We start from the raw sequence: 18,244 nt of genomic DNA on the forward strand, positions 1-18,244 counted from the left end.
AACAATTTAATTGTGTGTATTAAGAAAATTTATGATTATTAAATTATATGAAATCGTTTATTGTTATTATTTGTATATGTTATGACAAAGATTTTGTGTATTTTAAATTCTTTTACATTTTAAAGATTTTGTACTTTAATGTCTACTTATATCATCCTTAATGCTTACTTATAGTATACTTAATGCCTAATTAATCAGACTTAGTGCCAACTTATATTTGACTCAATGCCAACTTAAAACACACTTATTTCCTACTTATGGTATACTTAATGCCTACTTACATCACACTTAATGCCAACTCACAGTACACTTAATACCTACTTATATCATCTTAATCTATATTTATATTATATTTACGTTTCATACTTAATACCTACTAATATCTTATCGAATACCAACTTACAACATACTTATTGCATACTTAATGCCAATTTACATCAGACTCAATGTCAATTTAAATAAGACTTAATGACAATTTACATAAGACTTAATGCCAATTTACATTTGGCTTATGTCAATTTACATCGTACTTAATGTCAATTTACATCATACTTAATACTAGCTTTCATCACACTTAATACCTACTTACATCAGACTTAATACCAATTTACAGTAAACTTAATAGATTCACTTAATACATACCAACTTACATCAGACTTATTGCCTACTTACGTAAAAGTTAATACCAACTTACATTATATTTAATGCCAACTTAGCACACTTATTACTTTCTTACATCAGACTTAATGTCAATTTACTTCATACTTAATGTCAATTTACATCATACTGAATGCCAATTTACATCGAACTTATCGTCTACTTACATCAAACGTAATGCCAACTTACATCATACGTAGTGCCAACTTTCAACGCACTTAATACCCACTTACATCAGACTTAATACCAACTTACTATACACTTAATACATATTGTATTTTCATCATGTTCAACGTCATTGTGTTCTTCTTCCTCCTCAAAATATCAACTAGGTGTTCTATTTCAATTATTTTTATAGAAAACAATTTTAAAAGACAAAACAATAATTGGGGGTTTAATTTCAAAAAAAATCAAGACTCAAATATTAGCCTTTCTTCTTCCTCTTCAAAACATCAACTAGGTGTTTTATTTCAATTAATTTTTATAGAAAACAATTTTAAAAGACAAAATAATAATTGAGGGTTTTATTTCAAAAAAAATCAAGAACTAAATATTAGCCTTTTTTCTTCTTCTCAAAGCATCCATGGTGTTTCTTTATGGAAGTAATTGTGAATAAATTCAAAATTGAGGCATGAATGGATATTTGAATTTGAATTTTTAATTTTCATTGATGATAGAATAGAGTGGTTGTTTAATAATTAGCTTGCATCAGTTTCCAATAGGAGTGTTAATAATGGTCATTGAAATATGGAAGCTTTGTTTGAGAAAGGAGCCCTGGCAACTTGTTGGCTGCTGTTGTTATTATAACTTTTTTTTTATAATTAATGAAAAGGGCCTGGTCTTGAGGACTGTCTCTAATAGAGACGGTCTCTCAAGAGACTAGGTGTTTGGCAATTGGTTTAAGGGTGTTGGCTGTTGGTTATTGGCTTTTTAATTGGCTTGTTTGACCAGCTGAAAATGTTGGTTGTTTTTGCTGGTTTTTAAGTTAGCTGAAAAAGCTAGTTGTTTGTGGAGATGTTTGACAAATTTAAGTATTGGCTATTGGCTGTTTATCAGAGAAAAAGTGGGCCAACAAGCCAAAAGCCACAAAAAAGCTAGCTGGAGCAGCCTTTTCATTTTGCTTAAAAGCCAGCTTTTCAGCTGCTTTAAAAGTCATTTACCAAACACCTTTTTTGAATGTTTGACCAACCAACAAGACAAAAATCAAAAGCTAACCAAAAAGCTAAGCAAAAAAAATAAGAACTAAACACCCCCATAGACTTCATGATATAGTACTTGTCGAAGCCCTTGAATACGTTGAAAGATTGAAAAAAAATAAGATAAATAAACAATTTAATTCCAAATGTAAGATTGGTTAAAACTTATGTCCCAAAATAAGCTTCCGTACGTCCAAGCCTAGCCTCGGGTAAGTCGCTGTTAGTAACAGCGAATTAAGGGAAAAAAAAAATAAAAAGTTGAAAGTCGTACTAACAGCGACTTAAGGAGTTGACCAGTTGCTGTAATTTATTGTTTTTGGAGCAGCTCATTTTTTAACCTTCAAATAGTTATTTAATAGCAGATGAACTAACTATATAAACTTGTTATTTTTTGATTAATCTTCCGATGTGGGACTGTTTTCTGGAACACATCAAAATAAATGAAACCAAAAATTAGCTCACGAATAGAGCACCGATGTGGGACTAAGTTATTGAAGAGGAAGACATCCACCATTGAAGAAGACCACTATTTGTTCTCCCTCACGCTTAATCTACTCTCCCTTTCACTGATTAATTCCTATCAAATACCAAACTATTTGTTGCTGCCTATTAGTGAAAAATGTTGTGGCCATACCAAATATTGCAAACATGGCAGTTGATAAAGTCCAAAACCAATGACCAATCAAAGGAACATAGTCACATAGAAATGGCCAGCAAGCAAAGAGAGAACAAGAAGATCGAGCCTTATGGTACATGTAATGAAACTCAGACAGAACAAGAATAGATAGAAATCAATTATATCTGAAACTACATGTTTCTCAACAAGTAATGAAGCAAGATCATTTTAACACCAAGTATATAGAAAAAGCTCCAATTTTCCCATTGACTTTGTATGTATTCCCTACTTCAGATGTTTGTCTACCTTCTTAACTTCCTTATTAGTTAATGAGTACTTATACATCCAATTATCAGCCTTCTAGATACTCACTTCTTACACATCTACTCTATTGATCATATAAAAATCATTCATTTGTACTCTATGATTTCTCAATTGATTTCTCCTAAGCATTTTATGTGCCATTGGTCATTTGAAGAACAGCATACAAATGATTTATCCTCAATTGATTTCTCCTTAGCATTTTTAAGTCCCACATCCGAAGATTAATCAAAGATGAGATGCTAACTTATGGATGAGATGCTAACTGCTTTCAAAGATGAGCCGACATCAGTCCCACATCGGTGCTCTATTCGTGAGCTAATTTTTGGTTTCATTTATTTTGATGTGTTCCAGAAAACAATCCCACATCGGAAGATTAATCAAACAATAACAAGTTTATATAATTAGTTCATCTGCTATTAAATAATTGTTTGAAGGTTAAAAAACAAGCTGTTCCAAAAACAAAATAATACAGCGACTTCAAGTTCAGTATTATTAAAATTTAAAAAAAAAAAAATTTTTTTTTTTTTTTTTAAGTCGCTGTTAGTAACAGCGACTTAAGGCCTTTTAATTTTTTTTTTTCTCCTCATTCGCTGTTACTAACAGCGACTTACCCGAGGCTAGGCTTGGATGTACGGAAGCTTATTTTGGGACATAAGTTTTCCCGAATCTTATATTCGGAATTAAATTGTTTATTTATCTTATTTTTTTCAATCTTTCGAATACGTTCAAGAAGTGAAAGTGATATACAAGGACCAAAAAGAAAATTATGACTTGTTCCTGTTGAGTTCAAAAAATTATCCAACAAGTAGGTATGATTTGAATTATTTATTTCAGGTGGGCCAGATATGAAGTGAATGAAAATCAAACTCAAGTTTCATCTAGAGAATATAGTAACTATCGATTTGTTCTTGTGGCAACTATAAAAGGTGGTCGGATTTGATTAGAAGTAAGGAAGTAATGATAGGAATAAATGCAAGTTGAAACGGACAAAGAGAGTATAGGTATAACTTCGTTTTCAAGGTGAACCCAAAACCATCAGACTCTAAAATAGTACCATTAGGTTCCTTTCTAAAATGACAAATTCTATATTAAGACCGTCTCATCGTGTAACGGCTTGATATAGACTAGCCCAATTCGAATTTATTAAAAAAATAAAAAAAACAGTTTAGAGTAAATTACGATAGTTGTTTGCTATTTAGGTTTAACCAATTTTTTTTTTTTTTTCAAATATAAAAGATTTGGGGTGTTTGTATGAGACCATCTCATACAAGACTTGTTTCACAAAACAAAATAGTGGGATACCTTTCACATTTCAAGAGCGTTATCATTATGTTAATTGCATAGCAAAACACAATAACTTAGTGCAAGACTATTGTAATATTATGGTAGGCTGGTAGCACCAGGCAAATACCCCTCCAACCGGAGGGAGTACATAGTAAACAAGTTAAAAATGTATATTTCAATTATTAGCAAATCTCAAGAATAATTATTAAACATTTGGAGACAATGTATCAACGCAAAAAACTAATGAACCGCCTAGCGATTCATTCTCACAACTCAATCAGTATAAACTGATTACTAATGAGATCGGTATTGAGTATTGACAAACCATTGCGGTAGGTGCTTCTAAAAAGACGATTATCATTGTTCATGCCGCAATGGCACGAAAAATCTTGGAATTATCGAAACTTGGGATCACAGTAACAAGAATCTTGAAATCTAAATGTGGATGGGTTTGTCATATGTCGCCATCGCAGCTTCCTTCACGGCCTCACTCATGGTTGGGTGTGCGTGGCATGTGCGTGCGATATCCTCACTTGAAGCCCCGTACTGCAATGCTAGAACTGCCTCATGGATGAGTTCACCGGCATTTGGAGCCATAATGTGAACACCGAGAATTTTGTCAGACTCTTTTTCGGCCAAGATCTTGACAAGTCCTTCAGCGTTATCGATTGCCTTGGCTCTACTGTTTGCCATGAATGGGAATTTACCTACACGGTATGGAACACCAAGAGTTTTCACCTGCTCTTCAGTTTTCCCTACAGAAGCCACCTCAGGGTGCGTGTATACGACTCCAGGGACCAAATCATAGTCCACGTGTCCTTCCTTTCCTGCAATGAACTCAACACAGGCCACACCATCTTCCTCTGCCTTGTGTGCCAACATAGGTCCTGGGATCACATCCCCGATTGCATACACTCCAGGAACATTAGTGGCAAAACGTTCATTGACTAAAATCCGCCCACCCTTGTCCATTTCTACTCCAAGGCTTTCAAGCCCAAGCCCAGCTGTGAATGGGACCCTGCCAGCAGAAACAAGAACCACATCAGCTTCAAGAATAGTCTGCTCACCGCCAGCTGCAGGCTCAACAGTCAGCTTAACGCCATCCCCAGTGGTATCCACACCAACAACCTTGGTCTTCAGCTTGAATTTCATACCTTGTTTCTCAAGGGAACGCTGAAATTGCTTACGAACTTCACCGTCCATGGTAGGAACAATTTCTGGAGCAAATTCGACAACAGTTACCTCTGAACCAATTCGACCCCAAACAGAACCCATCTCAAGGCCGATATAGCCAGCACCTATAACCACAAGTCTCTTAGGAATTTCTTTTAGAGCCAAAGCACCGGTAGATGATACAATCTTCTGTTCGTCAATTGTCACCCCTGGTAGAGACTTGACATCAGATCCAGTAGCAATAATTATGTGTTTACCTCTAATAGCAGTGTTTCCACCATCAATAGTGTCCACAGACACTTCAGAAGGAGAGACGAGTTTCCCATAGCCTTTCACATAATTTACTTTGTTCTTCTTGAACAAACCCTCAATACCTTTTGTCAAATTACTCACAGCTTTATCTTTCTGGGCCATCATGGCAGGCAAATCAACCTCAACTGAAGAAAACTTCACACCATGGGCAGGAAAAGCATGTTTTGCTTCATGGTACATGTGGGAAGAATGAAGAAGTGCCTGTAATAACCAACACAACAACACAAAGTCTAAAGCCAAAACATAAAGAATTGTTATTGCAGTTAAAGAAAAGAACTATTAGAAGAGGATGAATACAGAATAGGTCTCAAAGCTCATACACGGACACCAAGGAGAAGCTTTCATCAAGTACCGAACTAAATCTTAAGGAAAACCAGCTTAAAAGGTTTTCAACTGAAAAATACAGACGATGTGACTTGTGAGAATGAAAGGTCGGGTAACAATGCCGGTTTTGAGCCATTTCGGGTAGCCGACCGCCTAGGGCCCCAGAAATAAGGGGCCTTAAATATTAAATGGTGCTATTCTAAGCAACACTTTTAAAGTGATTTTTTTGTTAACTTTTTTTATATTTGAAGTCGTCATCATCATCATCCTACCCAGAATGATGATGATGATGACTTCAAATATAATTTTGTCTTGAATTTTTTTATTTGAAGTGGAAAATTTTTAATCTTTTGCTATAATAATAGACCCTATTTTGAAAAACATCGCAAAAATAAATAAGACCTCCCAAATCTTTGCTCCATCCCTACTAGGTATCAATTACACTTATATAAAACTTGCCCTTCAAATTTATCTAACCCCTTAGTTTAACGACCTCCTTACATAGTCAAATCATAGAACTACTAAAGGCATAGAAGTAAAGATTAGAGTTATCAATTAAAAAAAAGATGCATTAATCAACAGTAATATAGACAAAATTATACACCAGAACAAATTTTTGCCAACTTACTCAGCATATATATAATCCAGCCCAGTGGCCAGTACATGCATACAAAAAGAGAGAACAAAACCATTGATCTATTGAGTCACAAAAATCAAATAGTAATGCAAACAGATTAGTGTAACATTAGCTTCTCTGGAGCAAATGCGAACAACCAGGTGATAACATACTGGAAAAATAGTTTTCTTTAACGTTCATTAAAACATTTTTAAGATTTTGATAGTAGTAAATCAAGAAAAGAAAGAATCACGAGGTGTAGACAGAGGACACAAAGAGGTTATTCAAAGCTAACTAAACAAAATGGACTTCTGGATTAATTATAAAGCAGATTTCTGCTCAAAAGCAACTGAAATTTCTATAGCAAAAAAAAGGAGGAGCCTATAGCACTCTTTGCTTTTAAGAATGAATCAAAATTTCATGTAAAAAATGATCCGATAAACAAAGACATAGGACCAGTAAAATGAAGGGATCAATCTAACTTAATAAGATTGTGTGCCAAGATTCTAAGGCAAGGGTAACTCCCATATCAAAAAATGACAATCGATTTCAATTATCGCAAGCAATTATAAGCATAAACATAGAATCAAGATTCTAGAGCAAGTTTAACACATACTATTAAGGATATTAAGTCATGTGCCAAAGTAGATGTGTCATGTGCCACTGAAGCTAAGCCAACTTGCTGTGAAGAGTATAATCAAACAACTGATCAGAGAGCTACTGCACAAGGAATACAAGACTAGTATAGGCTGTTGTTTGTCTTAGTTTGTTAGAGTAGTTAGTTCATAACAGAATTTCGTTATTAGCACGTGCTCTTTGTAACTATCTTGTTTGTAATTAGCTATTCTATTTGTAGCTTGCTCTATATATATGAGACACAAGGCTCATATCATGTATGTAATTCTTCAATATCAATAGAACAAGAAAGCTATTCCTCCTTTTCTGTTACGATATCAGAGCTTTGCTCTTCTTGAACCAGAGTTCTTTCTTCAAACCACTTTCTTTCGACAAAATGTTGTCAATGAGCAGGAACCATTCCAAGAATGTTGATCCCACAGCAAACCAATCTAGCTTTTATTTCCTGCATCCCACCGACTCAGGTCAAAAAATCATCATCAAGATCTTCAATGAAAAAGCCTTGAAGGATTGGAAAAGGGCAATGTTATTGCTCTTTCGGGAAAGAACAAAATAGGATTTGTTGAAGGTATTGTCAAGAGATCAACAAGCAGTACCACACTTGGAAAAGCGTGGGATAGAATCAATGATGTAGTGATGGACTGGTTGTTATCAGTCATTGATGAAAAGATTGCAAACACACTACAATGGCTAAAGACTGCTAAAGACTGGTTGTGGGATGAATTGGAAAGTCTATATCCTACCCCCTTCAGGCTGCACATTGGTGCAACTTAATTCAGTTTCATGCCTTATCTAGCATACACAAAAAAATTGCTAAAGTTCATGATGAATACATTGAACCAAAATCACATCTTGAAGCATGTAAGAATATCAAATGGATAGAGGCCATGGACAAAGAGCTCAAAGCCTTAGATCAAGATCACACATAGGATGTTGTGCCTTTGCCTCAAGGAAAGAAACCCATTGGAAACAAATGGGTTTATAAAATAAAATTGAGGTTAGCTGGGTCTCTTAAAAGATTTAAAGCAAGACTAGTAGCAAAGGTTTATAACCAAAAGCAAGGGATAGACTATGAAGAAACATTTAGTCCAGTGGTCAAAATGACCACAGTCAGATGCCTTCTTGTTGTTGCTACCAGTCAACAATGGATTGTACACCAAATGGATGTAAACAATGTGTTCCTACATGGGGATTTACATGAAGAGGAGTACATGACCATGCCCCAAGGGGTACCTAATCCTAAAAACAATGTTGCTTGTTAAAAAAATCTTTGTATGGGTTGAAACAGGCTTCAAGACAACGACATGAAAAGCTAATGATTGAGCAAAAGAAGTTAGGTTTCTCCCAATCAAGAAATGACTACTCATTGTTTATAAAGAAGCAAGACCAATTTATCGCCATTATGGTTGTGTATATTGATGATATACTTATCACATGAAATAACAACGATGCTATGACCTCTACAAAATAGCACCTTGACACACTCACCATCAAAGATCTAGGTCAATTGCATTATTTTCTTGGAATTGAAGTGAGCTACTCCTCCCAAGGCATGGTTCTCACTCAACAAAAATACACTAAGGATCTTTTACTTGCAAACTGACTTGTTTCAAAAAGGTTGTCACACTTTTACCACTTAATCTGAAACTAAACCCTACAGATGGTGTATTGTTGCAAGATAGTGAACTCTATAGGAGTCTTGTTTGGAAGCTTAACTTTCTCACAAATACTAGGTCTGATATATTGTCCAAACATTAAGCCAATTCATGCAATCTCCTAGGAGTCCTCATTGGCATGCATTAGTCCACACTCTAAATTACATATCATCCACATTAGGACAAGGCATTATCTTAAAAGGGTGTGCAAAGCTAACTTTACATGCCTATACAGACTCTGATTGGGGAGCATGCCCAACCACTAGAAAGTCTGTTTCAGGCTATTTGGTTTTACTTAGTAATTGTCCTATTAGTTGGAGATCTAAGAAGCAACCTACTGTTTCTAGGTCAGCTCTAAGACTGAGTACAGAGCAATGGCAAATCCTACATTTGATGTTACTTGGGTGATAAGGCTACTTAAGGATATAGGGATTGAAAATTTGGAGAGCCAATCAGCCATCTACATTGGCAAGAACCTTGTTTTCCATGATAGGACCAATCATATTGAGATCGATTGTCATTTCACTAGGGATAAAGTCCTAGAAGGCCTTATTCAATTATCATACCTGACAACACAACACCAATTGGCAGATATACTGACTAAGATTTTTCCTTCATCTCAATTTAGATACCTTCTGACCAAACTTGGTATCAGTGAGCTGCCTCCTAGTTTGAGGGGGATATTAAGGATATCAAGTCATGTGCCAAAGTAGATGTGTCATGTGCCACTAAAGCTAAGCCAACTTGCTATGAAGAGTATAATCAAGCTACTGACCAAAGAGCTACTGCACAAGGAATAGAAGACTAAAATAGGCTGTTGTTTGTCTTAGTTTGTTAGAGTAGTTAGTTCATAACAGAATCTTGTTATTAGCACGTGCTCTTTGTAACTATCTTGTTTGTAGTGAGTTATTCTATTTGTAGCTTGCTCTATATATATGAGACACAAGGCTCATATCATGTATGTAATTCTTCAATATCAATAGAACAAGAAAGCTATTCCTCCTTTTCTGTTACATACTGACCCAAGCAAAAAGATCAACAATTAATGAACACCAAATTTTCACTCCCCTCATGTCTCAATTAATAAGAAACCAAACCAGCAAATAAAGTAGCCACTTTAACTTTTTCTCCCGGTAAAGAACAGAACAAATGAACAATCAGTCAATACAGCAGAAATAAACTATGCTAAAACCACCTAAAGTTTTCTTCCCAAAAGTAACCATAAAAAGCCAGACATATAATCAAATAAGAAGACTAACAATAACGAAAACCCAAAAACAACATCCATTACCATATAGCCAAATCTGAGCTATATCAATTCAGTTGACTAGTTATAACCAACATAAAACAGTCCAAATTTTTATCCAACATCAAACTCCTTCCTAATATACATGATCAGAATTCAGATCCAAGAAAACTTCTTAAAAACCGATAATCAGAAACCCTACTACAATCAAGGTCATAAGATCGGGGGAAAAGAATTGGATTACCTTAGATGGAATACAACCAACGTTAAGGCAAGTACCACCAAGGGTACCACGTTTCTCAACACAAGTAGTTTTAAAGCCAAGTTGAGCTGCTTTAATGGCGGCGACATAACCACCAGGACCACCACCGATGACGACAACATCATTCTCATCGGATCCAGAAGAAAAGTAACGAGAGAAGGAAGAGAGAGAAAGTGTGTAGCGAAGAGAATCGGTAGAGTTGCAAAGGTTTCTGGAAATTAGGGTTGATTTTCTTCGGGCGATGCTGGACATGGCCATTGTTGAAGGTTCGTTGAAAATTGAAATGCAAAAGAAAAAATCAAAGGAAATGTCTTTTTGATTTGGCTTTAAAGTGCGCGTTCAGGAAAAAAGTTGAACAAATCAAAGGAAGTATTTGATAGTCCATTATTGACCCATTTAATTTTTATGTACTATTATTTGTTATTTGTTGATAGATTTTTAATTTGTATTTTATTTTTAATTTATAACTTAAAATATAGTTTAGTGGAATTTTTTTTTTTAAAGTAAATATTATTAAAATTTATATCATTTTATAATTTTTAGTTAAATACAATTTAAGGTATTTATGATTAAATATGTGTATTGACAAACGTATGAAGATCAAATGAGATAATAATAGTGAATATGAGGGAGAATTTACATAGTTAATTTTTGGCAAAATACTAATGTATCATCTAATTTTAAAAAAATAAAATAAGAAAAGTATGATAAGTAGTATACTGGAACAAAAGAAGTATGTGTGTTTCATGGGGTTGGTGTATTTTTAGGAGGTGGTGGCCTATCATGGAGTAGATTTTGTAGAACTGAGTACACACTAAAATAATATGCATCAACTTTAAATTTAAGGAGTTGGAGTTAAGAAGTCTAATTAAGCAGAATGGATAGTAAGAAGTGAAGACATGTGAACGGAAGATTAAGAAATGGTGCACCCTAAAAATATTATAGATTGAGTTCATTTTAGATTTCACTGATTCATGAGATGAAGAATGTATCCATTTTACCTCTATGGCTCTACCTTTACCACATGACATGTGAGAAACTTTGAAGAAAAGATTGAGTAACACAAGAATTTTTTGTTGACATATTGTGAGGAAAATATTATCTTTAATAATAAACTTAAAAGAATAGAGTGAGCAACCTTCTGCTACGGTAAAAAGAGATAACATTAGGGATTTACTAAAGCAAAAATTGCCCTGAATAATCAAATTTTTTTTAATTTTCCTATAATAATTCTAAGTACTGGTTAACCATGAATAATTCCATATACTGGTACTTATTTTCATTGCTATACCATTATTACCTATTATGGGTTATGTATTAATTTTTTTTAACTTTATTAAATACCATTTACTCTTACTTTCTTCATCACGCCATTTCATTGCCCAAAAACAAAATTTGTTTCTTCTTAACCTAATTTGTGTAAACTGATTTCATTTACTTTATTCAATACCATTTGCTTTACTAAATATACACTTCTATATACTGATTTCATACACATGAAGTATAGCTGAACATTCGGATTTAAACATTCTAATTTGTGCATTAGCGGCACATATTCATTCATATCCACAGTAACCATACTTCATAATATTTTGTCATTATTTTGATTATATGCGCATTTATATTATATGCAAAGTAACCGTATATATTCTGATTTTATTCAATTATTACACTAATAAAAAAATTACTTTAAAGGAAAAAATTTAATTCTATAAATGGGTTTTAATGGATAAGGTAAGACGTAAAATGGAGGATTTTAATGGAGAAGATAAGAAGGAAAGAAGGAAGTAATGGTCAGAAAATGACATGCTGCACCGGTTGCTTCTTTTTGCAACAATGCCAATGGGTATTAAAACCCATTTAATACATTGAATTATTCGTGGTTAATCAATACTTGAGATTATTATAGGAAAATTACCTTTTTTTTATGGTACCGATGATAGGAACACTTGCCACTATAATCACACCAACCAATTTTGTCTTGAGGCTTTACTCATATTTGTCTTATGCCCATCCCTAGATAACACCAACCAGTTTTGCAAGCCTATTTTTAAGAATTTGAATATGATCATGTTTGTCTTAATTAAAAATTTTTTTTTCACAATATTTATTCATGTCTATCGACATTTAGAAAGATGATATTAAGTATCAAAAAAATTAGCAAGAAAAAATATTTCTTAAGACTGCAAACTTCATTACCATGAAAATGATATCCCGTTTCATGAAATCTAACATTTAAACTTATTTTGTTATAATCATTTGGTACCAACAACTAACTTGGTTAGAAAAATTATATTAGAAATGTTTATAGAAAAAGGCTTTTATGTTACTTTTTTTGTTGGCTTTTCGGTTTTATTTTTTCAGTTGGTCAAATAGCCAAAAACATAATTTAGTAAATGAGGGTGCTTGTCGATTAGCTTTTTCTAGGCTTTTTAGTTATTTTATGACATTTAGCTTTTAGGTTGGTCAAACAGCTTAAAATAATATTTAGTAATTGACTTTAATCAACTAAGAAACTGACTTTTTAGCTAAAACCAAAAGGTTGTTCAATAGTAGCTTTTCATACACTTTTGGCTTATGACATTTTCTCTAATAAACAATCAACAACTAATAAATATTTTATATCATATATCTCCTTAACAACTGAGTTAAAAAGTTACCTCAAACAGTTGGTTTATCAATTAATACTTCTAGCTGATTAAACAAATCAATAACTTCCACCAACAACTTTAACTAACAACCATTTCTAAACAAAGCCCAAGTCATAATATCAATCCTTACAAGCTTACAAGTATTCCTTCGTTTAGATCATGTCATTTTGGTTGGCCTTTTTGTCTTTGTATGCTTTTTGGGTCTGTTTAGGCTTTCATTAGGTTTGTTAATTGGTTTTTGGCTTAATGCACATGCTAATCGAGCCTATAACAATCATATTTTTTAGGAAAAATTATTGTAAATAATACAATTTTTTGTTAATTTTCTTACAATAATACCAACTATTGATTAACCATGAATAATACCAATTATTGATTAACCATGAATAATACCAACTATTGATTAACCATGAATAATACCAACTTAGGGGTATTTTTTCTTAGAATAGTATCAACTTTAGTTTATTAACTAATTTACCAATTTTTTACTTATAGTTTGATTTTAGCATGTTAGGGATTTTCTAGGAAAACACCCCTTTAAGTTGGTATTATTCATGATTAATCAATAATTGATATTATTGTAGGGAAATTAATAAAAAATGGTAATTTTTCCTATTTTTTATAGGGTTTGATGATATAAAACCTTGTTAACAAATTTCATGTATGTTAATGTTATGTTGGTAGAGCTCTATAAATTTTTGATAAATATCCAACTTATGGTGTACAAAACCTCGTCTTTAACCGTAAGTTGCAACACCCTCAAATTTAAACTTTTACAATTTTAGGAAATGTGCTTTTAAAATAAGAAAAATTACATGGAACGGTATTTGTCTAAAGTAAACTTAAGTACCCAGATGATCTGCTATAATAGGTAATTTACCAAAAAAAGTAAATTGAAAATTAATATAAAGTTACATAAAAAATTATTAATTTACATAAAAAATTCTTAAAAAATCTTAACATTTTTAAACAATTTTTTCGACATTTAATTTAATTTATTTTTTTTTTTAAAAAAGAAAACTTGCTATAGCAGGTTATCCGGTTGCCCGGGTTTGCTCCAGGCAAATACCCATAACATTGGATTATTCATGGTTAATCAATAGATGGAATTCTTGTAGGAAAATCATGAAAAGATTGGATTATTCTAGGTATTTTTTCCTTTAAAATATTGGTTTTAACCTTTTAAGAGTCTAGTTCACCAAGAAAACTAATATAAGCTAAGAAAATTAAATTCCATATTATTCGATATCTAAATATCAGAATAATCAAAATTCAAATCTCTAAAACCTGGATTACAAAAACTTAAAAACTCCATTCTAATATGTTTTTCCCATTTATTTAAAATGAAAATTTTATAAAGTTTTCCTATTATAAAATTTTCTATTTTAGAATATCTTCATGAACAAAAAAATTAGAAAATTTCATGGTTTGGATTTTTCCATTTCACGGCTACAAATTCCAAGTTTCTCCATATTTGAAGACCATTTCTCATCATATTTGAAGCAAAGAACCTAAGATTTTTTTTCTTGCAGTTTTTCTCGGTTAACTGAAAGATTTCTAATCTCCAAAATTTGGTGGTTATTGACTTGTGGGTAGGGATGGAAAGATGGCCTGGCGGATGAGTTATTTCCTCCCTCACCCATATCAAGGGGTGTCCAAAATGAGGCTGGACTGGCAGTCTAGATCGAAATCGGTTGAGAATGGACCTAAATATATATGAGATGTAACTTTTGTATTAATCTTGGGAATTATAGTTGAGAATAAATATTATTATTAATTTTTGCTAAAAAATGCATAAAATAAGGAAATTCATAATTTGAGTTAAAAATATATAATTCTGAAAAAATAATCTATTTTACTGGTACTACACATTTATTTTTCATTTAAATAATTTTTGTGAAATTTTTTGATATTTAAATTTTAAAGAAATAAATTAATAATCTAAATTGTTATAATAGGCGAAAAGAAAGAAAAACGAAAAAAATAATTAAAATTATTTTATTTTGGTGAATAAAAATATAAACCAACTCATTTAATAATAAGTTAATTTTTAAAATATTTTTTTTGGATTTTAATCTTAAGGAAATTAATTATTCATGTACTAAATCTAAAACTAAGCTATTAAGAAATAAATTAAATAAAATAAAAATTTTATTTTTTAAAAATTTGGATAAATGGGCTAGGATCTATAATAAACCCAATATGTTCTTTTTAAGATATTTTTATTATTTATTTATAATGGAACTATTTATTTAATCATTTATAATAAACAGACATTTAAGAAATTAATTATTAAGAAATTAATAAAGCTAATTGAAAATTAATCTGTAAATAAATACTAAAGACCCATTAAAGTTTTAATTTAGACTAATAATAAATTATTTATATTTAAATTGTTATAAATGTATTTCTATTATATGTTAGTGTAATGTTGCATTTATATGAAAACAGTAACATGATAATAAAAAGGCTTAATAGTGAGGAAATGACGAACCATGCTTCCGGCACGTAAAATATGGCGAATACAGTAAGGTTATTTGATCTGACCTGTGGCTCGAGCAACATTGTACTGGAGGAGTGACGACTCCCACTAAGTTAGGGGTTTTGGTTTACCTCACCCTAACAGACCCTTACATATATCAAACAAAGATCATATGTATTGCATTCATTAAATAAATAATCGAATTCCATGACCTAATGCTCAAGCAAAAGTGTTCGCAAATTACGCCCTAGTACTCAAGCAGAAGAACCTGAAGTTATATATATATAAAAAACAAATAAAAAAATTGAATCCTCTATATTCATAAATCATTTTGCATAATCCTTATTGAAATGCACATATTTGTATACTTGTATTATGCTGACAAGTTTTTATACTCGGCTTATTAGCTGACCGATTCTCATCGACTGTTCCCTTATAATGGGAGCAGATGTTACAGGTGACTTTACATGAGGTTATTAAGAAGCTATTGTATCATCTAAGTGATATTAGGATATAGTATGTACGTAATTTATATAATAGGTATGTAATAACGATAATTATGTATTAAAGAAAGATATAATATGTAAAATTATATTTTAATGTTTTATGTTTTGTTGATTATTTTTTTGAAAATGCTTTTTTCTTGCAATAATAACGGCTCGATAGACTTCCGCTTTATTATTACTTACTATTATATTATATTAAACCTATACTTAGGAAAGAACAGTTCGTTACAATAATAATATAATATAAAAATATAAAAAAAGTAGAAAATATTTTTCACAGCCAAATCCTATAATTATCCGACCTGACTCTTTACACCAAGGCCCATTAATGGTTCCGACCCATTATTGATTGGACCCAATAATGAACAGTTAAAATGTGATCAGACCCTTGATTCGTGGGACAACTCGCCCCGTTAAACACCTCTAACTCACAACCATACACATACTCATTTAAAATTTTCATACCCACCACCCATGACAATTAAAATTTTCATACCCATGATTGCTCACCTAGATATGTATTTAAATTCAAAACATATTCAGCTACTATGTCCAATTAGGTCCGTGTTATATAAACCATAAAATCGTAATTCTTTACAAATTTAATTATACATTTAATTTTATTCAAATTAACAATACAATAAAACAAACTAAAATTAATATTCTTAATTAATTGTCAATAGTTTTAAATAAGAAATAAAAATTAATTTAAAATAATACATTATAAATATAGGATGAATGGATCTGATGTGGAACGGATGGGTATGAGGTGGGGCGGATAGGTATGGCACGAGTATGAATAGGAAATTTTATATTTATATCCACCTACTATCCACCTAATTCATATCAATACATGCTTTAAAGTTTTACGTACTTGTCATCCCCAAAAGTGGGTTAGAGGTTGAAAAAATGAATAAGGTAAGGTGAAAATTATTGTGGATAGTGTGTTATTTGCCCTGGTCTTTTTTCTCTATTATCTCATCCTCCTCCATGGTAACTCTTAATGTGGTGGGGTCTATAAATCTCAACCCACTCCTAATTAGGAGCGTTCAAAATTGAATATGGAATCAATTTAGATTCAAAAATCAGGATATTTGATTTTTCAAACTGTCAAAATCATAATATATTAATATGATTTCAATTCGAAAAAATTGGATATTTGGAATTCGAATATCAAATTAATTGGGATCAGATACTAAATATCTCGTTTTTAGAAACTTTTTATTATTTTTTTTATAAAAATTGCGTATTCATACTTATAAATATTTAAACCCACTTCTTTTTTTTTTCTTTAATCTAAATTTATTAATGTAATTTTCAAAAATGTTTTGAATTTTCAAAAGTCTAAGTTAATTAACTATTTATTGGTTATGCAACTTAATTTTAGATGAGAATCGTAAATATTAGTATACTAGTATAGAAACTCGTGTAATATATGCACGAAGTTGATAGTATAAAAGTATATATAAATATAAATTTTAAAAAGAGATTTAATTTCATGTTTCCAGTAGAATTTAAATAGAGATGTAATTACTATTAGTATAAAAATATAATATTTTGTATAAAATAAATAGAAATTTAGAATACATAGTGATTTTAAAGGAAAAAAATTAGGTTGTTAATATAAGTAATAATTAGAGTTCTTATACTTTTTAAGGCAAATATAGGTGTTCTTCCAACAATGTTATCATATTAATTCTTTGTCTTTCTCAAAATGTTTTTTGATTATCATGTATATTTTGTTTCTTGATGAAATATTTTTAGAAATTAAAATTTTAATGAAGAAACTTTATTAATTAGCAAATACTTCAACATAAAAAAGAAAATATGTATTCTAATAAACTTAAATTGAAAATCTTATGTAACTTTTAATTTAAAAATATAATATTCCAAGAAAATTTAAAAGAACATATCTTATTGTGATATACTACTCATATTATTAAGGAATAAGTTGATAATAACTTTGTTAAAAATTATTTCAAATGGCAAATCACTTTGAGAATGTCATACGAATTTTTACAGTTTATTTTATTATATTATATGATATAATGGTATAATATGATATGATTAAAATCTAAATAGAGTGTTAAATAGAGACGAGAGGGTAATATTAATAGAAAATACGGTACTTTGTCGGAGTTTGTGCAAAACAACACTAAAATCCAAATCTTATTGTTTGAATCTTTTACTTGAGTAAAGATCAAAGATAGGCAATCGAGATTAATTGGTGCTTCCAAATACACCAAACACCAAAATCCAAACGCAAAGCTTCGTCCACATTACTATTTTTGCTAAAAGTATTTT

At 31.3% G+C, this 18,244-nt stretch overlaps 1 protein-coding gene across 1 annotated transcript; it reads right to left on the reverse strand.

Moving 5' to 3' along the window:
* Positions 1-4,235: 4,235 nt before the first annotated feature.
* Positions 4,236-10,672, reverse strand: LOC130804408 (dihydrolipoyl dehydrogenase, mitochondrial). Its single transcript, XM_057668831.1, has 2 exons — positions 10,284-10,672; positions 4,236-5,763 (listed from the first exon to the last, which is right to left on the reverse strand). Exons 1-2 carry the CDS (start codon positions 10,557-10,559, stop codon positions 4,513-4,515), a joined length of 1,527 nt encoding a protein of 508 aa, XP_057524814.1. The 5' UTR covers positions 10,560-10,672; the 3' UTR covers positions 4,236-4,512.
* Positions 10,673-18,244: the final 7,572 nt, after the last annotated feature.

Source organism: Amaranthus tricolor, chromosome 2, assembly GCF_026212465.1.
Source record: "Amaranthus tricolor cultivar Red isolate AtriRed21 chromosome 2, ASM2621246v1, whole genome shotgun sequence".
Taxonomy (NCBI): Eukaryota; Viridiplantae; Streptophyta; class Magnoliopsida; order Caryophyllales; family Amaranthaceae; genus Amaranthus; species Amaranthus tricolor.

Excerpts from the sequence above, each read along its gene's own strand:
- LOC130804408 (XM_057668831.1), bottom strand. The coding sequence starts at position 10,559 with ATGGCCATGTCCAGCATCGCCCGAAGAAAATCAACCCTAATTTCCAGA. Across the intron at positions 5,764-10,283 it reads TTGGTTGTATTCCATCTAAG|GCACTTCTTCATTCTTCCCA; the intron begins GTAATCCAATTC and ends TGGTTATTACAG.